Raw genomic sequence first — 23,090 nt, forward strand, 5'->3', positions numbered from 1 at the left:
AACTGTCGTATCTGAGTACATTCAAACACGCGGGGACTCCGGGAAAGAATACCGAACTGGGATGCCGAACTGTCACGTGACCACTTTAACGGAAACACACGAACACGGGCATTCGTCACCACTCGCCCCTTTCCGTAACCTGCAAGAAGACTCGTCCCCCTATCGATGAATGTTATGTGCGAAAATACGACAAACCAATCAGAATGCGCGTATGATTTCAAGTTCTTCATCAAATAATCCCTCAGAAATAATTTTTTTTATTTTACATATGTCTTGCGTCTAAAAATATACCCAAGACACAGTTAATCAATCACACTGTATAATTCCGCACGTCCCGATGTGCTTTAAATTGCATCTGAAATATATATAATATATGGGGAAATATATGTGAACCATTACACAACGAGTTGACAATGGTTTTAGGTATGCCCGTTTGCGCTAAGACGGAACCCGGTCGCGCAAAATGGCAATGAGAGGGGCACGAGTCGCTATTCGGCTTGTCCCGGAATAACACGAGTTGGTCACGAATGGAACACGGGTACAGTGCTGACAAAATTCAACAATCACAATCAGGGCGATTATTTGATTCGAACCTATCATCATAGGTTTCGGACACATCAACAATGAAAACACCTGCATTTACTCAATGAATATCAAATTGTATACAAATGATTTACTGTATAAGTGTATTAATTCCACCAAGAAAGTTAATAGTTCTTGCTTCGGGCTACTGCTTATTTGTATAAAAAAAAGTTCAATATTTGTTCAAATATGTCTGCACACGTCTACTGCCGTATTGTGTTCATCCGCCCGTCATCAGCTTACAGTTCCTGCTAAATCGATCTCCCAATATTGACCCACGCATATACACTTGTTACTTGCATAGCAATGACGGAATTTAGTCGGGGTGATAAATTACTTGAAATTCCACCTATGCTTGAAACAACTATATCGGGGTCAAGCATTTGGAATCTACTTCAGAAGGCCCGATAATACAGGATTATCCCCCTTAATCTTACAGCACATTCAACTTGAATTTGTCACGGAGCTGAGATCAGCTTTCAAATTGCCCGTTGAGGCTAGGGGAGATAAGTGTTGCTGGGTATAGGCGTCGCATTCATCCTGAATTCACTTATCTCCCCTTCTGTGGTGCGGTAACAACGTAAAATGATAGATGGGTAATACTGTACATGTTTAGCGTGAGTCACTGGGTAGGAATTGTTGTCGGGTTTCAAAAGTTGTTAGATAACAGTTGACAATGAACCGGCTAGTGGTATTAGTTGATATCTTTAGCATTTCTCAAGTGTATTGACAGGTTTACAAGAAAAATATTTACTCCTAAGTGTGCGGTTTAAGCTGTCCGTGCTGTTGGCGTTACACGACGACCTTAGCCCCAGCAACGTGGTGGTCTATCTCTCCGCGTGAACGTCGTGGTGTTTGATTCGTGATCTAGGTTCGTTTAAGTTAAACGGTTCGTTTATTTCCGCATACATGAGGGTTCGATTCCCGAAATGAGTGAGCGAGTAGGATTTTACGCCGCATTCCCTAAAGGATGATCTCATCTACCTGTTACCTGCCTGGTAAGGATATAACGTTTGGTATTACATGAGAGCACACGTAATTCACATAATTAAACCCCACGATGACAACAACTTTCAACCAGTGACAACTTCCCATGGCCATACACATGGCGGTTACACAGTCTATGACGTCACAGCAAAGGGAGCATTTTCCCGAGGCAAGGGAGTTAACTGACTGTAAAAGTCCAGTTTCCACCCTTGCCGAACTAGGCTGGAATTACTGGGCTAGATCGTAGCGCCACCAGTGGTTATTACGAGTTATGTCCCTTATAAGCCTCTCCTATGGACCAATCAGATTCCACCTCTCGTATCACTTGCATTTGTTTCAAACAAAATGGCGGCGCCCAGTCAAGACGATCTGATCGATAATCAAGATCTATATTGTGATAAAACGGGTCTGACATCGCGAAATGCATCAAATCACGGGAGCACCTTGATTACAAACGTGACAAGACTTGGAAAATGTCTGTTGACAACGAGTCGGCGGTGCACATGCTTTGCAAATCATGCAATCGACCGAAATCTGCAAGACAGTTTACGAACCGGATTTAGATTTCGGTGCGCGATTTTGATTTGACTATGCATAGACTCGTTAGTCCAGCCAAAATGTAACTCCATAATACCAGCCTAGTTCGGCAAGGGTGGAAACTGGACTTTTATAGTCAGTTAACTCCCTTACCTCGGGAAGATGCAAACGGAGAGAATCCTTGGTGCTTTTGGTAACGAGTCCAAAATTGAAATTTGATATTGCAGCAGCATCAGTTTGTACCAGCAAATACTTTCACTTGTATAAAAAAATGTTTACTCAACAAAAACGTACAATTAGATTATTTGCATTTCATCCATGTTCGTAAACATCAAAGACAAAATAATGCAATCAAAAACATGTTGTCATACCATGTCAAAATTGCCAACATTAACAAAGTAGAATACGACATATGTAAAAAACGTGAAGGAGTAAAAACGGGAGGACCCTGTTTGTTAAGTGCGTGCCCTGGGTATAGATTTCAGGCGTCCAGACTCGCCCGGACTGGGTACACATAAACACAATCCTCGACGCCTCATAGACCCTCTGTGTAAACTCCATTGCATCACGGTATTATAATCAGATAAGCATATAATAGCACTCAGTGGGATAAGGGGGTATTTCAGTGTGCGAAGATTATGAACGTCGATTCACTCCGGAATGATCTGAATGTACATACACAGTAAAACAATAGACCCTGACGGAGACGGTCGATAAAATCTGAATGTCGCTGAAAACCTCATTCATGACCAACTCGTGTTATTCCGGGACAAGCCGAATAGCGACTCGTGCCCTTCTCATGGCCATTTTTGCGACCGAATTCCGTCTTAGCGCAAACGGGCATACCTAAAACAATTGTCAACTCGTTGCGTAATGGTTTACACATTTTCCCCATATATTATATATATATCAGATGCAATTTAAAGCACATCGGGACAATCGGAATTATACAGTATGATTGAATACATTTAAATAAGTCTTGGGTATTTTTAGATGCAAGACATATGTAAAATTAAAAATTATTTCTGAGGGATTCTTTGACGAAGAATTTGAAATCATACGCGCATTCTGATTGGTTTGTCGTATTTTCGCACATAACATTCATCGATAGGGGGACGAGTCTTCTTGCAGTTTACGGAAAGGGGCGAGTGGGGATGAATTTGAAGACCTGTGATTGCCCACCGGGCCGCCAAATACCGCCCGACAGCGCGATAACTCATCAATACCCGTCTGTGTGCGCGAGGTCAAGTATCACGTGACCATGTACACAGGTCACCATTGTCTGACCATCACTTTGTTTCGTCATGTCAACATTCCCACCCATAAATTTGGAATCACCGTCCAGATAGGGCTGTAATAGTTCAATATTAATATGATCAAAGGGACGGCTGACTTTGTTGTGTTTGAGGATCAGGGTATGTTTATGCTTTAAAGTGGGGATATTGCTGCTTCCACGTGGGGATCCATGTCATAAAATGTATATTAGAGCCTTGCTATGTACAGGGGGGGGGGGGGGGGGGGGGGGAGGAGGAGGAGTTGGTCGGTAGCGAGTTACAGAAGGGAATGTTTGTTTGTTGTTTAACGACACACCAAGCAATATTCCAGCTATATGACAGTGGTCTGTACATAATTGAGTCTGGAACAGTCAATCCAGTGATTGACATCATGAGCATCAATCCGCCCAATTGGGATTGATGACATGCATCAACCAAGTCAGCGAGCCTGACCACCCGATCCCGTTAGTCGCCTTTTACGACAAGCACAGTCTCTTTTACAGCAAGCACGGGTTGCTGAAGACCTATTCTATCCCGGATCTTCAAAGGTCATGTACATAAATGAATAGTATTATAGCCGAGGAATGCACCAATCACCGTGCAGTTCTTCCCTCGCTCCCGGGTCCGACATTGTGGACACCCAATCCCCTCCCGATGACTAACGCGATTGGTTGTCAATTTCAACACTCGTGTCCATCGCCCGAACTCGTTCTTTTTTTCCTCATCAATGCAATAAACAGAGATGATGTGAGGTGAGGTGAAATGGGGTTTAACGTCGCGTCCAAGATTATTGCACTTATATAGCGACGAGCATGCACGTGTGTGTGTGGCTGCTTGTACTAGTCCGGACTGATGCCGATTTATAGTGCTAGCTCACTGAGATACCATGCCACAGTTTAACATGAATACCCCACTCAGACACAGTATACTGACTCCGAGCCGACCAGTCCTTGTTTTAGCCCCTTAATGCCGAGCGCCAGACAGGGTAACAACAAGTACCATCTTTTAACGTCTTTTGGTTTGACGCGGTCGGGGATCGGACCTTCCGCTCTCCGGGCGGACGCTCTACCACTAGACCACGGAGGCGGTCCTGAATAGAGATTAACTATACAAGATGTGTGTCATACTGATTTTTCGAAACGACTGTCAGAATTCTTGTATTTCCTGATAGAGGGTAATACATGAATTCTTAAACGAGTTTCGTAAAATCAGTATGACACACATGTGAGTGTTATTATGTATTTATTACCGATTATTTCTTAATTCTTTTGAGCTCCCCTTAAGAAAAACGCACTGATCACCACCGCTGTCCTAGAAATACGAACTCTGTTATTTCTAACCCTATGGGTAATAAATCAATTTATCATATATCATTTATCATACTGGCAAATGAAATCCTCTGTGTGACAACTGATATACCACAATATGAACACTATAGTGATATCTTACTGGCAGTGAAGATAACAGTGACATCCCACTGCAGTGAAGAGAGAAGTCATATCTCACTGAAATTATGAGAAGAGCCATATCTTGCACAAAATCACTTAAAGCGTTTTCTGTCTTCTTTTCATCGAAAGTTTGGACATAAAGATGATATCCGTCACACGATACTGGACTGTCACAACAAAAACACATGTTGGTATTACCGTCTGTGAAAAAGATATATTCAAACACTTCAATAACCTTTAGAGTTGTTTATAGAACGACGTTATTGTACGCGTCTGTTATTTATACCAGGACGCTTACGCTATGCATACACAGATCAGTAATACACACGTAGGCAGGAGTGCGGGTTGAATACATGCCATATCAACTGTTAGCTTGATGTTTGAAACATGTACAGAACAACCCCATACCACGTGGGGCCTCTCGCCCAATAACTGTAGAGAGAAGGATTGCGATATGTGGCCACAGAGGACCGTTCGTCTAAGGCGCCGCAAGCCGCAGTGCAGAGTTGCGCCCCTTAGGTGTGTCAGGATTCCTTGATCGAGAGTCAGAACTCACTGTCATGGGGTAGACCCACGTCGCTCCGGGCTCGCAGAATTAAGATGGCAGGCCGTGACGTTGATATAATGTTCAGGGCAGCGATAAGCCCTGAGACTGGTATATTAATTATATGGTTGGTTGGTTTGTTGTTTAACGCCGCACTCAGCAATATTCCAACTATATGACGGCCGTCTGTAAATAATCGAGTCTGGACCAGACAATCCAGTGATTGATATCATGAGCATCGATCCAAGCAATTGGGATCGATGACATGCATCAACCAAGTCAGCGAGCCTGACCACCAGATCCCGTTAGTCGCACACGTTAGTCGCCTTTTACGACAAGCATGGGTTGCTGAAGACCTATTCTAACCCGGAATCTATTAATTATATACCATGACGGAAGAAGCATAACGCAACCATGACAACAAGCCCATTTCTAATGTGTGTGTGGCTGCTTGTTCTAGTCCGGACTGATGCCGATTTATAGTGCCAGCTCACTGAGATACCATGCTGCAGTTTAACATGAAAACCCCACTCAGACACAATATCCAGACTCCGAGACGACCAGTCCTTGTTTTAGCCCCTTAATGCCGAGCGCCAGACAGGGTAACAACAAGTACCATCTTTTAACGTCTTTTGGTATGACGCGGCCGCGGATGGAACCCCGATCCTTCCGCTCTCTGGGCGGACGCTCTACCACTAGACCACGGAGGCGGTCCATTGAAGTGAAGAGAGACAATGGGGTGCACTAATTATGTCGCGTATTCTATGTGCCTTTGTTAACCGCTGGTGACAGTTAACTGACGATCATTTTTGTTTGTCGACATCTCGAACGGGCTCCTGACAGGGTAATGACAGATTATATCCCGTATTGATGGATTATGTGCAGGGTAGATTATTTCTCCCCTCGTCAACAAAGAGGCCGCCACATTTAGTGTTTATTCTGTCACGCTAGGCAGTGTAAACAAAGTCGTAATGTATTAACACTCAAAGTGCCTGAAGCCATTGTTTCCCCTGACGTCACACACATTATGACGTCACTCAACAGGTCGATGTGATAAACACCGACAGCTCAGACAATATAATGACGTAGCTGATAAAAATCATTATCATCCAAAACTGGTTCCCACGAGGAATATCGTTTTGGTGAGATCAAGCAATATTTACGCTGTAAAAATCGCTTTCATAATCACTGATATCCTTTTTGGCGTATTTCGATTTAAGAATGATATTGGATGATAAATAAAATCTCATCCGAGCGTCTTTTGATATGAAATACACGTTGATATATTTGATATCAAAAGACACTCGTGGACACGGGTGGCCCAGTCGTCTAAGGCGCTGCGATTCGCTATGCAGAGTTGCGTCCCTTGGGCACACAAGGAACCTATGATTGTGGGTTCGAATCCCGGTTCACCCCGATTATGTTTCTAGGTTTGTCAGCATCATACCCGTGCTCGTGGGTTTCACCGAAGTGGTAAACGTCTAAGACCTGCATCACTTCGGGCTTCCCTCACATTAAGCTGATACGCCGCGATATAACTGTAATAATGTTAAAAGCGGCGTTAAACCCAACTCACTCACTCACTCAGCTGACACATGGGAAGTGAGACATGGGAAGAATGTTTTCGAGCACAGAATTGAAGAATGACATCATATGATAAAGAGGTTATCACGCTTGTGTGTTTGGGGATGGTAAATATCCTGTGTTAGGAATACACACTATGTATTTAGCTCGCCAAGACTCGCTAAAAACAGTGTTTATTCTTAAAACAGGATCGCCAAGACTCGCTAAAAACAGTGTTTATTCCTAAAACAGGATCGCCAAAGCTCGCTTAATACAATGTTTATTCCTAATACAGGATCGCCAAAGCTCGCTAAATACAATGTTTTTTTCAAAATACAGGATCGCCAAAGGCCGCAAAATACAATATTTATTCCTAATACAGAATAATTACCATCCCCAAACACACAAGTGTGATAACCTCTTTATCAACAGGGGGCGGTCGGGTAGCCTAGTGGTTAAAGCGTTCGCTCGTCACGCTGAAGACCCGGGTTCGATTCCCGACATGGGTACAATGTGTGAAGCCCATTTCTAGTGTCCCCCGCCGTGATATTGCTGGAATATTGCTAAAAGCGGCGTTAAACCATACCCACAACTCACTTTATCAACAGTATCATGTACACCACTTTGATCGTGTCGACTAATACCCCTTCACCCTTAAAAACAATGACAAATGTTTTAGGAAGTCTTTGGTGTGAAAACATATAACTAGTTTTGTTTTCATAATGTTGTTTTCTTCTTTTATTTTATATAAATATTAAACTGCGATGTGCCATATTTTCATTCCTGATTCTGAAGGTACCACATGCAATCTACAATGTTGTACCTTTTGGGTTACATTTGTGCGTTCTATGGCAGTATAGGTACGTGCACTAATAGATATGTATGTTACAAAAGTTCTTTGCGCCATGTTGATCCTCAGGATCAAAGATACTCATAAATTCGTCTCCTACTTGGGTCATAGAATTAAGCACAACTTAAATCCTTTAAAATCGATCGATAGCCAAAGCATGAATATATATCACAAGTAACTATGCACGTTACACAACCCCACAGTGCATATCTCCGTGTCACCGGGTGCTGAAATTGTGGAATAGTCTTGGCCAGTCAGCAAGTTACATAGCTAAATGAACGTGGACCTGTCTCTCGACACTGACAAATGTCCTGCCATGCGTCTAACCAGTGCCGTAGCCAGTCGTGTGTGTGTGTGTGTGTGTGTGTGTGTGTGAAAAAGTTCACTACGGCCTTGCTAACGTGAGAGCCGTTTCGCGTCTTGAGAAAGTCTGTGTACAGCCCTGGGACATGAATACACTGTTAGACTGACATTTAGTCCCAGAAATAAAATTATCTTAATTAAAAATATATATCTACAAAATACAAAATACAAATAATATCCTTATGGAGCCCCAGAAAAATAATTAATTTAGCTGAGGCAATCTAGACTTGCCAAATAATTTATTTTCTGGGATGTGGGAGACACAACACAGGGCCCGCTACTGATGGCAAAACACTACAAGGTCGATATCCTAAAAGGGGATGGAATGTGCGATTGCCAACCTTACAAATTCAATAACGACATTGGACAAAATGAAAAATTCAATAACGAACGCAAAATAATCCCACAGACGAAAATTTATATGATGTAAATGGTATATGTACCGCATGAAATCAGAGCATGTAATAATCACATGCGTGTGTCTCATACCATCAAAACAGACTTGTATTATAAGGGAATCGCGATTCGAGGGATGACAAATACCCTGACGAAATCTGTCCCCCGGATCGAATTAACGGGGTTGGAACATATAGCCAAACATTGGAACGAACGAATGCCGAGATATAAAAGAAATACTGTTCCAAGCGTAAAACACAGCTCAATATCCAATGAGTGAATGAGTGAGTTTGGTTTTACGCCGCTTTTAGCAATATTCCAGCAATATCACGGCGGGGGACACCAGAAATGGGCTTCACACATTGTACCCATGTTGGGAATCGAACCCGGGTCTTCGGCGTGACGAGCTAACGCTTTAACCACTAGGCTACCCGACCGCCCCCACTATCTAATGAAGAACGGTTTCAATGGATCCACAATTTTGGCGAAAAATATCTACTCATCGATTCACAGTGGCCGTAGCAAATACCCATGCACCGGTACCGCTCAATATCCAACGAAGAACGGCTTCAATGGAACAACATTTTTGGCGTAAAATATCTACTGTATCGAATCACAGGGGCTGTAACAAATACCCAAGCACCGGTACCGCACACAATAGACTACAATGTATCCATGGAAACATGATATCAAAGGGAAAGGGCATTGGTTTGGTTAAAATGTGACGAGAAGCAGGTCTAATTTGTTTTGGGTTGAGAACACCGAGGTGTGGGATAAAATGTCTACGGATTTGTCAGTGAAAGTCAATTTAGGCAGAATCAAGCTGACTTGTTTTCAGCGGGGGGTCCAAATGATACGTGAAATCTGTCCGCTCGATGGAATCACCGTGGGGGTAACACACTACCCAAACACCGGTGCCCAGCTGAAGACTTTAACAGTAAGCTTGTGCGGTGATTCCCATTAACGAAGACCAACACCACGCAAACATGGACACGAACGTTAATCATGGCGTCATCAGGGGTCAGGTAACGTTGTATAACAATGTGTAACTTCTTAACCCACGGCAGGCGGGGGATCAAATACGCGTGACTCACACAATGCACAGGTGAAAGTCCTTTGATGTCATGCAAACACCGCCACAGTTTAGTTAAGGAATAGGGAATGTGGCCAATCTGTGCAATGCTAGCATCTCCGACCAAAACAAACCTCACAGTGTGGGGCAATCATGATTTTTTTTTAAAATGTGAACAGCAAAAAAATATTTTACCTGAATGGAATTGGCAGTGATATTGTTTTTTTCAAATTCAAAACAATCAAACGAATAATTCTTGAGTTGGGTGTGACAAAGGAAGTCTTTAGGAGCCACGATTGTATTGTTTTGTTTAACGCCATACTCAGACATATTTCAGCTGTATGACGACGGTCTGTAAATATTCGAGTCTGGGCAGACAATCAAGTGATTGACATTATAAGCATCGATCTACGCAACTGAGATACGATGACATGCATCAACCGAGTCACCGTGGCCACTCGATCCACCTTTTCGCCTCTTACGATGGGATGCTGGGTTGGTTGGTTGGTTGGTTTGTTGTTTAAGGCCGCACTCAGAAATATTCCAGCTGTATGACGGCGGTCTGTAAATAATCGAGTCTTGACCAGACATTCCAGTGATTGATATCCTGAGCATCGATCCACGCAATTCAGATCGATGACATGCATTAACCAAGTCAGCGAGCCTGACCACCCGATCCCGTTAGTCGCCTTTTACAACAAGCATAGTCACTTTTACGGCATGGGATGCTGGGAGTGGGGACCAATTCTGACACGAAATCCCCACGGGTAACAGAAAGTCTAACCAGAAAGGTCAATGCATCGAGGCTAGATCTCATTGTTGATCTGCCTGTCTCGCGAGACTTCACGAGATCACAACCAGAAGCACTTTTGTTATTTCTATTTTTCTTTGTGTTCCTTCACATTGACATATTCAGTTATACCAGAAGTTCACGTGCGACTATCTGTAGACGCCCTGACCATTGACAGTGTATCTGCGTTACAGATGGACACACGCTGACTTGGTTGATGCATGTCATCGTATCCCGATTGCGTTGATAGATGCTCATGTCAATCACTGGATTGTCTGGTCCAGACTCGATTATTTACAGACCGCCTTATATATCTGGAATAGTGCTCAGTGCGGCGTTAAACAACGAACAAACCATATATCGGGTATATCGAACTCACAGACAGTTCGTGATACCCGTAGTTCGCCTTTTACGTGTATACCACAGGTCATGTTGATTCTCGAGTTGGTGACGTCATCACAGACTTTCAGTGATCCATTCATATAGTTTTCACTACTGTTTGTCTTTAGTGAGTGAGTGAGTTGGGTTTAACGCCGCTTTTAACAGTATTACAGTTATATCGCGGCGTGTCAGCTTAATGTGGGAGGAAAGCCCGAAGTGATGCAGGTCTCAGACGTTTACCACTTCGGTGAAACCCACGAGCACGGGTATGGTGCTGACAAACCTAGAAACATAATCGGGGCGAACCGGGATTCAAACCAACAATCATAGGTTTCTGACGTGCCCAAGGGACGCAACTCTGCACAGCGAATCGCGGCGCCTTAGACGACTGGGCCACCCGTGTCCCCTGTTTGTCTTTAACGCCCAATGCAATCTGTTACGACAGGTTATCGAGGCTAGTTATTTCCTTGCGTTAACGTTTTATATTTATAACCAATCATTGATGGACTGAAATGGGTTCGTCACATCAGACTATTCGCTGTATACGATTTCGGTACATCCGCAAGTGTCTGTATTCACATATGACAGATACCATGTCAGCTTGGTAATGGGGTTAACTTCTTTAGTCACGCGGACAAGGCGATCAGAAGTTCGTGGATCGAATCCCAGCACGGGACTCGGATATTGTATGGACGCTACATATGCACCGTCGGTGCAAGATAATCCAAAGACATCCATCGCTTCACACAAAAATAGATTACAGTAAAGTACGTTTATAACGAACACGCTTATAACGAACTGACCGATATAACGAACTTATTTTTTAGTCCCGACCATTTGTTGTATAAATGCTGTATATATGCCTATAACGAACTACGGTTATTAGGAACTAAAATAAGTGGTCTCTTTGAGTTCGTTATAACCGTAGTTTACTGTATTTCAAACTAAGAACACTGTACCGAACCCTCTTGTCCCAAATATCTAGAAAGATAAAAATTATGTGACCCCGACGTTCGACCTTGACCTGCAGGATAGTATCGGACAAAGGGCTAGGGTCTTTCCGAGCTTGACGTTTACCCCGTATCTCCCGTCTATCTTCCGCATTTGACAACACAGCTCTGTTTTTTACGTTTTACTCATAAATTTATTCTGATGGAACCACCCACGGTGGTACAAAAGCGTATTTTACAAACAAATATATAACTTCAACAAAAGTGATCATTCTGACAGGAAGTATTTAAGTATATTTTCTTAAGTATTTGTAGACATTGGAAATAAACTTTAACAAAAAAGTTACGAAGCAACAAGTCGACCGCCTCGAAGATGATGAGTTAGTGAGTGAGTGAGTGATATTTTACGTCGATCTATAAAGACGGAGTACCCATACATTCCTCGTCACAAACTGCCGCCATGCGGAAAATCGAACCCGGTCCTAAGCGTGACGAGCGGAAGCTGTGACCGCCGTGCCACCCTGGGAATATGTCAAGCTATCACATCAACACAACCGAACATGACAGACATGCAGACAACAGCAAGGATCGGCCAGTCTACCCGTCGCTGCTCGTCCACTTCACGACATCCTATTGCATGCTACATTAATAGGCTGCGACAAGCACAGCCAGGTTCCCTGGGTATGTTGCGCTGGGGCTGCAGTGTAGCGCCAGCGCAGCACACCCAGGGAACCAGGCTAGGTTAAGCACTGATCTTATTGGATGGAAACACGCCACCTGATTCAGACAAATGCCTCCAGCAACTGATGGCCTCCAGAACACTTTACACGTCGTTTAGCTTGATTTGTATCGTTAATGTCTTCAAATGTAAATGGAGAAATATCTGATAATTTATGCTTTAAAAAGATAATTAAGAGTCCTCTATACATAGCAACTTGAGCTGTCGTCATCAGACCCCGACTTTGTATACCATGTTTCACTCACGTCAGTGCCTGAATTTAAGGTACTGACAATTGCAAACTGTTTTAAAGTCCATATATCCTATTTTTTCACCCATCATGATGTCTCATAGAATGATATGAAACGGAATTAATGGTCTTTTTTTCAAGGCTTCTGTCATTTTTTTATGTTCATTTTACATGGCACTGCTCAAGTCATGTCTCCTAAACCTGCACATACCACGACCCGTTAAGCCAGCCAAGATGTCTTGTTGGGTCGGTTGTAAAATCGTGGCACCTAATGTGATTTTTTTTTTTTAAACAAAACGAAAAAAGCATGGCTCACATTTACCATAATACAGACACAACCTGCATGCTATCTAGAGCATTTCTTCAACGTATTACAATAAAGCCTCGTTAATCTGGACGGCATCATGTACATGTACAGGGAATAGTCTGGTTAAACGAATCGCCATGCGATAATAGCTCATGCCCAATGCATATATATGCGTATACGTGTTTACGGCATTGTACTTGGGAGAACATATCATCGAGTTATTAGCATCATCGAGAGCAGATTAAACGTCTCCTAAAATCTAACAGGGAATAATTTTAAAGGCTCGGAAACATGAATGACTATCCATGTTTGAATACGTACGTATACGTTTTACGTTTTGTTTGATTGCATGTTGTTTAACGCCGCACTCAGCAATATTCAAGCTATATGACGGCAGTCTGTTAATAATCGAGTCTAGGGTGAGTGAGTGAGTTTGGTTTTACGCCGCTTTTAGCAATATTCCAGTAATATCACGGCGGGGGACACCAGAAATGGGCTTCACACATTGTACCCATGTCGGGAATCGAACCCGGGTCTTCGGCGTGACGAGCGAACGCTTTAACCACTATGCTACCCGACCACCCCAATCGAGTCTAGACCACACAATCCTTTGATTGAAATCATGAGCATCGATCTCCGAAATTTGGATGCCATGACACGCATCGGCCTGACCACCCGATCCCGTTAGTCGCCTCTTACAAGCATAGTCGCCTCTTTTACAACATGCTAAACACCTATTCTAACACGGATCTTCACGGGTAGTGTACGTACGTATTCATACATGTACGTCAAACATACAGGGTTTGACTCTGCGTGCGTGCGTGCGTGTCCTGTATAGAGAGGTTTCCGGACATGCCGGGTCCCGACAAAATGGGGTTGCATTTACTGTCGTATATGATTTAATTACAAAAAAACACTCACCTGTTTTATTTGAATATCTTTCTTTCCCGCCCATGCCCCCTCCCCCTCTCGTGAGGTATCAGAGTCGGACAGCAGGGGGGAGGGGGTCGGGGTTCGACTCCTGAGGTAGTGGTTCACAACGGTGGCAGTATCCACGTTCTGGGGCCGGACGAACGACAGGTCGACGTCCACCATCACCCGTGGGGACAGGCGGGGGTCTGAAGGGACGGGCGTGGTGATGGGTATCGGCGTGTTTCTCCCCAGCCTCAGGAATTTCTCCGTGTGGGGTACAATAAGTGGCGACTTCCTTTGCCCTGATATCATCCTGGGTGATAAGGGATTATCACACGACTTAGAGTCCTACAGGAGCCGTGTTGTCCAATCATTAGTAAGCACCATGGTATCGGGGTGTGATATCATCATTGAGTATGGTTATTATATCCTGTTCAAACACTTCAAAAACGGGATATCAGTCGCTGATATCTCTCATATTAAAGAGTCACAGTCGTAATTCCATTCAACTGAATATCAGCCTGTGATTTTCACTCCATCACAGTGAAAACTAAACACACGTAAGTCTCAAGGACGCACCATGGAATTAATGCCTAAAACGGCGAAAATTGCACATCGATTTCACGTTTAGCAACAATAAAGGTCACTCGATATAATTAAATCGCAACATATGTCGAAAGATGGACATCACTTAACCATGGCTCAAATTATGTAGAATATGGCATATGGACAAAATTCCCCCTACTTTTCAATTCCTTGGTTTTTCTCTTCTCGGTGATCGTCTTGCGACCAATGCAGTTCACTTCCATTGGCGAGTAAAAAGGTACACAAGAACCCACCTTCTGGGAGAATTTCCTTACGGAATGTGAGTGGGTTATCTCCTAGTGTCAACTGCAAGACGTTTGGTCAGCTGTGGTTTGCCCGGCCCTGATCGAGCACACACGAGTCTTACATACATACACACTGCGTGTACAGATAATACTGTCAACATACTATCACTGGTACTATAGACATAACTTTCCGAATCTATAAAGAAGTGCCACCTTTGTAACAGTATGACACTGAATATTACAAATAAACAGATGGTTCATTTAATACATTTAATGCTTACGGTATTCAATAATATTATGAATATAGTGTCCACCCGGGACTTAGCGTTAATGTGAATGCAGCTAACGAGCTCAGTGAAGCGAGCACCTGTTTAATGACAGCGTGTTAGTCAATTCGCATCAATCACTAAGATGACAAGATTCACAAGACTATTAGTCGCTCCATCTTGATACAGCTTACCGGGTTTAACATAACTGGGTTCTCACCTGAACCCAATACCCCTGGGGTAACGCTGACCGATCTCGGGGATCCCCACACAGGTAAACACGGAACGCTGCAGGTATAATCCAATTAGGAAACACACTCTCCTTGTAAACGCCACCTTCAAGCGTCGTGACATACACATTCCTCAGTTAAAGTAACTTGATGCGCGACACACACCTGTTCCATTCCACCTCGTCCTACAGTCAAACAGTGTCGGTGTTATACCTTGATCAATTTCTGTTTAAGTACATTGTACGTTTGATCCTTAATCCATTTGGAAATGTCAAAATTTAACGATTTCTTGTCTCATATTTAATATCAGTGACTTGATATTATGTATAGCTTTCGGGCGCTTCCGTGTGGGATAAGTGAAGACACGTATACAATGCGGCCTTGCTTTTGTAAAGTGTATATATCTCTCTCGTATACACCGTTTAAGCCCACATGTATTTGGGTACCTGTCATTGTGGCGAATCGCATTCATACGCGGTGGCTACTTTCAATAGGTCTCACTTCACATTAGGCCAAGTGCGTTTTCCGCTCGAGTTGAAGCAGTGTTTACACCCTGTCATGGCACTTCGTGGGAATTCTGCTCATCCAACGCCAATAAAACGCTCGGGGTATTTCTCAAGTACCCTGTGTACAAAGTGCTTTAAGCTCTGTGTGTCCCGCCATACACGGTCGTTTGCTTCCGGGGTTAAAAACAATATAAATATAATCCTGAGTTTCAAGTTGTCCAGAACACCATATTGTCAAAGGTGACAGTCATTGAAAAAAATATATAGATTAATAACCCGTCAAAATAAAGTTTTAAATTTCCAGATACATAAAAATGTTTGGCAATAGTCACAACGTCTCCGTTACATACCGTATCATTAGAACCCTTGTATCATATTAAGAAAGTCCTTGACGATTTATGAAGGAACGTCCAAAGTTTGTCGTCATCTTTAAATGACAAATCTTCATCATTGCATATATTATATACGCGCTGGCGTTCCTGCCCTTGTAGTCCAACCAGTGTCCACTTCTCCCGACCTGGACTGTCTCTCGCGCACTCTCGTCTCGCCCGCGTGACCGCGGTGTTGTCAACTGTTGATCTGCCACACGAGCTCGCTCCCACGACTCAGCCCGAGGTTGCCGGCCGCTGTTTGTACTCCACATCCGACCTATCGATTTCTCCAGGCTCTGACCACTCAGAGCTGGTCACTTCTCCGCCTGGTCAACTGATTATTACTGTTCCAGATGGCCATCGCTGTACCTGGTCAGCACGTGTTTGTTTACAATACGCTGGTTCATGGGCCGGGCGAACAGTAGCCTAATATTTCCTGGTCTGGGATTTTCGTGTCAGTCATAAACTGGACGATTGGGTTTCAACCACGGCGGTTAATTGTTTTTAAATTGTGTTCACTTTATTCTGAAGAGAATCCAATGTGGAAACAGAAATGAATAAGTGTGGACCAAATTATTCGGTAGGGGTTGGGATGTAAACAATTCCCACGTGGTGTAGCGGACCTCTGAGAAAACAAGAATAAAACTGCGTATTGCTTCCGGGAAAATTAACACAACATTCACATGAAACATCTGGTTGAAACTTAAAAGATAAGAACGTGTTGGTCATTAATCTGTTTACCTACAGCTACAGTGTCTACAAAGTACACACAGTCTGTTTGAAAACAAATTTGAATACGATGTCAACAAATGAAAAGGTGAGCCCAGGCACGATTGACACACACGGGCTGGAAATGTATCAATATATCCGTCAAATAACTAAATTCTTTCGAAAAATGACAACAGTGACACGAATCGGTTAGTTTCTGAAGCATGATTTATTATTGTGACAATGGACAGTACTCGAACCGATATTGTTTTAGGAGCACAAGACCCGCTTTCATCAGAAAGGGGAAGGCCTTCGGGGTGTAAATATCAACAATGGGGCTGGCCTTTGGAAAGACGGTTTTCATGGGATTAAATGTGTTGCGCTTATTAACAAAAATATTTGAGCGCCAAAACAACTTCATTTCGCCATTAAAACAATTTCAAAACACTGCGTGTGGGCGTTTGAGCGATAAAATTACGGAAAAAGAGGCAAGAGCACAGAGGTCATCGTATTTGGCGGGTAATCGCTGCCATCTAATTGGTTTATTTCCCCGCCCCGATCGAGACTTACGAATGTAGTGACGGACTTAAATGTATATAACTTTATGATTAACGAATAAATGTACGTGAAAATATATTTTTTGGAAACCTGAACTAGCAGTGGATATCCAGATCGCTTCGAAATTAATGTCACAGCAGCAATATAACGTTTTATCCTCAAAAAGCGACTTCGCTGCTAGCGCACTGCGCCATATTGGCTATCTGCATACGCTACTATTTTCCTACACACTAACTGTATTCGTTTTACAGACGTCAGATGGATCTTCAATGCAAAAGTTTGAGACGGTTTTGATCATCAAATGGCTTCGCTGGTCGTTTAATCTAACCAACATGTAAATATATTTGGTTGTGTCATATTGTATGCATTAGAGCTTTTGCCGAGTCGAAACGCTTTATCAATGGAATATGAGGGAGTAGCAGAATACTCACACGTTCGGGGACTGTGCGGGACTTGCGTTGTCAATTTAAAATTATCTTATGGCCTCACAGGAATTTCTTATATTTTTTATATCCGAACCCTGAGTTTTATGCATCGTCGGGACATATTATACATCCTTTATACATCTTGAATATTTATGCGTGAGAGCCCACTCATCGCGGCATCGCAACTACCGTAAAGACATATAGTTGTATGGAAACCTTTCGCAGTCACTGAGTGGCAAAAAACATTAATACCCACCCAAATTCAGGATCGTGGGTATTTTGTACAATTTTCAGTTCCCGGTTACACATAACATCGACTCATTTAATAAGAATTGTGATCACGTTGAATGATTTGTTTAAACGTGATTTCAGAACAATTCACGTGATTCCTCGTGATGCTACGATATATTTAGGAAGTTTGTTATTGTGACTCTTCTGTTGTTGGTGTTGGTATTGTTGCAACCAAGGGACATGTTATTATTGTAATTATATCTTTACGACGCACTCCGATCTCGACAATAAACAAGCACAAACACTGTGGTTGCATTAATTTAATGTGTTAACTACTAATGTGTTCATTATATAGATAATCTCGCCCGAATGACTTTTGATATCAAAAGACACGAGGGTGAGATTTTATTTATCATCCAACATCATTCTTCCAACTTTTTCAGTTTGTAGAAAGTAATATGCAGTGTCTTAAGTGTAAAAAGTACTGCTAACAGCTTTCAGTAGACTAACATCTAGTCTCTGAAATGAACATATATCGTACAGAAAGAAACAGTTGTTCAGTTATCTTAATAAAAATATAATAAAAGGGAGCCCAGTGACTCTCTTCATTTTCAGATACTAATACTGCAGTAATCTAGACTTGCCAAACATTATAGACTTGCATGGGCTGTATTTGATATATATTTGTATCAGGGTCTGTAAGACAGACTAAGCTTTCAATAGCAGAGCCATTAGTGCTGTCAATTGATTGTGACATCATGGTAACCAATGACGTCACAATGGTCTGCAAATCATTGTGATGCAATTTCATTGCAGCGATATCTACGATGTAGATATCGCTTGATCTCACCCAAGCGATATCTCCCCTGGGAGCCAGTTTTGGATGATCAATAACACTTGCAAAGGTGAAATTAAAAAAATATATTTTCATTATGAGTTACATACATACATGTATAGCAAAAAAGGTCACCAAGAAAAACGTCATGACTCGGACTAAATGTAACCATTTCCAGACAAACAGGGTTGTCACCTTCACAATCATTGTGTATGATATCTAGCAATAGACAGAGCCAAGTCCCGCCATATCTATATAAGGGACACAATATGTCACAGATGAACGCTTGTAGCCTCCTCGTGAATGATTTGAGGTGAAATTGGGTTTAACGTCGCGTCCAAGATTATTGCACTTATATAGCGATGTGCATGTACGTGTGTGTGTTTGTGTGGCTGCTTGTACTGCCGATTTATAGTGCTAGCTCACTGAGATACCATGCCGCAGTTTAACATGAATACCCCACTCAGACACAGTATACTGACTCCGAGCCGACCAGTCCTTGTTTTAGCCCCTTAATGCCGAGCGCCAGACAGGGTAACAGCAAGTACCATCTTTTAACGTCGTATAACATATAGCAATAGACAGGACAATACACTATAGACAGAGCCAAGTCCCGACATCTTTGTATATTATGTTAAATAACGGAACAGAACGGACCCAATGGTTCGAAGCCGGGGCAAACGCGAGAAACATCCCCTAATATGCTCGTGCATGCCCGAACATGCTTGTCTTAATAACGGATTTAAGAGAGTGTCGGGTGGTTCCAATGGGGCTGCGTGGTTGTGCTGTCAGCATCACATGTACCAAGGTCGTGGGTCGTTGCTCATAATATCCAGTATTGGTTTGGGTGGACCAGACCGCGAAGATCCGGGGTAGAATAGGTCTTCAGCAACCCATTCTTGTCGTAAGAGGCGACTATGTGATCGGATGGTCAGGCTCGCTGACTTGGAATTCGCTATCGTCGTATTCCAATTTCGTAGATCGATGCTCATGATGTCATTCACTGGATTATCTGGTCCAGACTCGATTATTTACAGACCGCCGTCAAACAAACAAATACTTTAGGTAAGCCACACTCGACCTGTACATGATATATATACAGCGCCGGGCAAACGAAGGTACATGTATACGCCATGTTTTTTGGTAGCTAAATGTGAAACAAAAAAGAAATGGTTATTCGACGGCGATGTATTTGATACGGGTATCATCGTTGTTTTGGACCATATTTTTGCAGTGTGTCGGCGGTTGTTTTCAGGTTAGTAGCATTTGATAACGTTGGTAATATGTTGGTCAAATCCAATTATTAAGTGTATACTTTCTTTTGTCGGGCAATTGTAAGCTGTATATTGCCCATTAGCGCTTAAAACAACCTTCACTCACTCACTCACTACATCGAATCTTAAATCTCGTAATATTCTCTTGATCGACATACACATTTAAATATGTCTTCAAATATATGTTTGTCTTCGGATTGGCTAAACACAAACGGACTCGTTTACCCAGCCTGTCTGTGATAGGCTTTTCGCTGTGTCTATTAATTATACCCTACAACTTCTAAATAGTCTGAGCTGTTTTCAAGGGTGCCGTCGTACAGAGCGATCTTAGCGCTAAGGTGATCGTAACTCCCATACTTTAACACAGACTTACGACAGTCGTAGCGCTAAGGTTGTCTTGTACAACGCCACGAGGCCAGAAATGCGTTCTGGTTTAACCAGCTTTTAATTAAAATTATATGCATGGCCTAGGCCCTTTTCTGAAAATGATTGCAGCGTCCTACGATATGCCTTGTTTGGTTTAACGATACCACAGCACTAAGTTTTTTCGTGGAACTCTCCGAATGGAAGTTTATTCATTGTAATAGTTTTCATGATTGAAAACATATGGTGTCTGGCATTATGAAAAATGGCCGTCAACTTGTAAACTCTCAGTAAGTCAGGGGTTGCGTCACGGTGATGGGGGCGTTACCAGGCAACCTGGCTAAACAAACATGGAGGAATTATATAATTAGACACAGGTTTTCACTTCTTCACGTGGTAAAATGAATTTGGTATTATAAACTGTAACATTATAAACATCTCTCTCTCTCTCTCTCTCTCTCTCTCTCTCTCTCTCTCTCTCTCGACCGCCTCCGTGGTCTTGTGGTAGAGCGTCCGCCCGGAGAGCGGAAGGTCCGGGGTTCGATTCCCGGCCGCGTCAAACCAAAAGACGTTAAAAGATGGTACTTGTTGTTACCCTGTCTGGCGCTCGGCATTAAGGGGCTAAAACAAGGACTGGTCGGCTCGGAGTCAGTATACTGTGTCTGAGTGGGGTATTCATGTTAAACTGCGGCATGGTATCTCAGTGAGCTAGCACTATATATAAATCGGCATCAGTCCGGACTAGTACAAGCAGCCACACACACACACACACACACACACGTACATGCACGTCGCTATATAAGTGCAATAATCTTGGACGCGACGTTAAACCCCATTTCACCTCACCTCAACTCTCTGTCTCTCTACCTCTCTGTCTCTCTGTGTCTCTCTGTGTGTCTCTCTGTCTCTCTCCGCACACATTTAATATACGTTCAAGGAAACTGTTCTTCGGATAAGATTTTGTACTTCCTTTGCAAAAATTATATAACTTCCTTTGTGTTTGTCCGAGTGCCCCTTTAGCCGAGGTTAAAAATACAAATTTTGTTTTAATTAGGAAATTCTTCTTGATCGAATCTCTGTGTAGTGTTATTACGTTTTGACATTAATATGTTCGTCCTTACATTTCTATAATTACATAATTTGATACGAATTGATACTCTGCGTTTAAGAGTAGAAGTATATATATATCTAGCATTATGTTTCTGGAGTAACCGATTCGTTATGTTTACAGAATGACATGGTTCTCAGTACGTGTGTAGGGGGGCGGTCGGGTAGCCTAGTGGTTATTTCCTTGATTAAACGCCCGGTAGTATATTTCTTTCAGACACTCTTTACCCGATTTGGGGACGGTCGGGTAGCCTAGTGGTTAAAGCGTTCGCTCGTCACGCCGAACACCCGGGTTCGATTCCCAACATGGGTACAATGTGTGAAGCCCATTTCTGGTGTGCCCCGCCGTGATATTGCTGGAATATTGCTAAAAGCGGCGTAAAACCATACTCACTCACTCACACTCACTCCAACTTGGTCCAAGGACTCTGAGATTGTGACGCTGCTATTGTTTTACGAGCAATTTAGTTTTAACAAAAGAGATAATATGTCAGAAAATCTGTTCAAATTGATGATTATTGTATTTATTATGATTAAACTGAACAATGGCTCCACAGATCCAGGGCCAATGGTATAGCGTCAAAACAAGAGATAAACAATCTTAAACTTCTTCACAAGGTAAGCTACATTCGTCAAAACGTTTGACAATACAGAGTGATACAATTGTTGTATACATTAGAACTGTGTCACTGCTATGCACAGCATGGGGTACTGTGGGTAACAAATTTTCCTGGGGTTATTAATGTATTTTCTTATCTCTCTTACCCCTCTCATCTCCTATTATACAGTAAACTACGGTTATAACGAACTCAAAGGGACTACTAATTTTAGTTCGTTATAACCGTAATTCGTTATAAGCATATATACAGCATAACTACATCATATAGTCGGGACTAAAAAGTCAGTTCGTTATATCCGTTAGTTCGTTATAAGCGTGTTCGTTATAACCGTAGTTTACTGTATGTAAAACCGTGGTAGAGAGAGAGTTCGATTTAATAATGTTCTCATTTCTAAACTGGAGCAGGGGTTAAAAATATTTATGTAACTAAATTTAATTGGAGAATTTTTTATCGCTAGACACATTGATTATGAGTAAGCCATGATTGATCAATTAAGTTCATACCAGTGGTATGTCACGTGACTGCTTATTATGATACACAAATATAGCATAGTAACATCCGGTGCCATATTTATTTTCTAATTATTTTAATCAATATATTTCTATTTTAACACAATAACAATAACTTCATTCAAGAATCATTTTAATTTGTGAAGTATGTTGTGATATATGCATGCATATTTACTGTCAAATATAACCGAATAACATATTTTGGTTGTTTAGAATGAAAACGTTACAATTTGCCTCAGGCGATATATGATCTGTTTCCGACAGACGCCCCAAGCTTAGTTAGTAATAATAGTTAGTCGTAACGAGATCAGGATATAGAGCATTGGCGCTGAA

General features: G+C 42.4%; 1 protein-coding gene across 2 annotated transcripts in view; it reads right to left on the bottom strand.

The window, feature by feature from the left end:
• LOC124148369 (dixin-like) overlaps positions 1-14,499 on the bottom strand; it is a 93,450-nt gene extending 78,951 nt beyond the window's left edge. The window contains exon 1 of one of the 2 annotated variants that reach the window (XM_046519428.2): positions 13,934-14,494. In XM_046519428.2, the coding sequence (XP_046375384.2) occupies positions 13,934-14,236 (303 nt within the window). In that variant the 5' untranslated portion in view covers positions 14,237-14,494. Of the gene's footprint in view, positions 1-13,933 lie in introns of both variants that reach the window. The other variant, XM_048398079.1, reaches the window with a different exon arrangement.
• Positions 14,500-23,090: the final 8,591 nt, after the last annotated feature.

This window comes from Haliotis rufescens, unplaced genomic scaffold (assembly GCF_023055435.1).
Source record: "Haliotis rufescens isolate VD_foot unplaced genomic scaffold, xgHalRufe1.0.p SCAF_18, whole genome shotgun sequence".
In the NCBI taxonomy this organism is placed as follows: domain Eukaryota; kingdom Metazoa; phylum Mollusca; class Gastropoda; order Lepetellida; family Haliotidae; genus Haliotis; species Haliotis rufescens.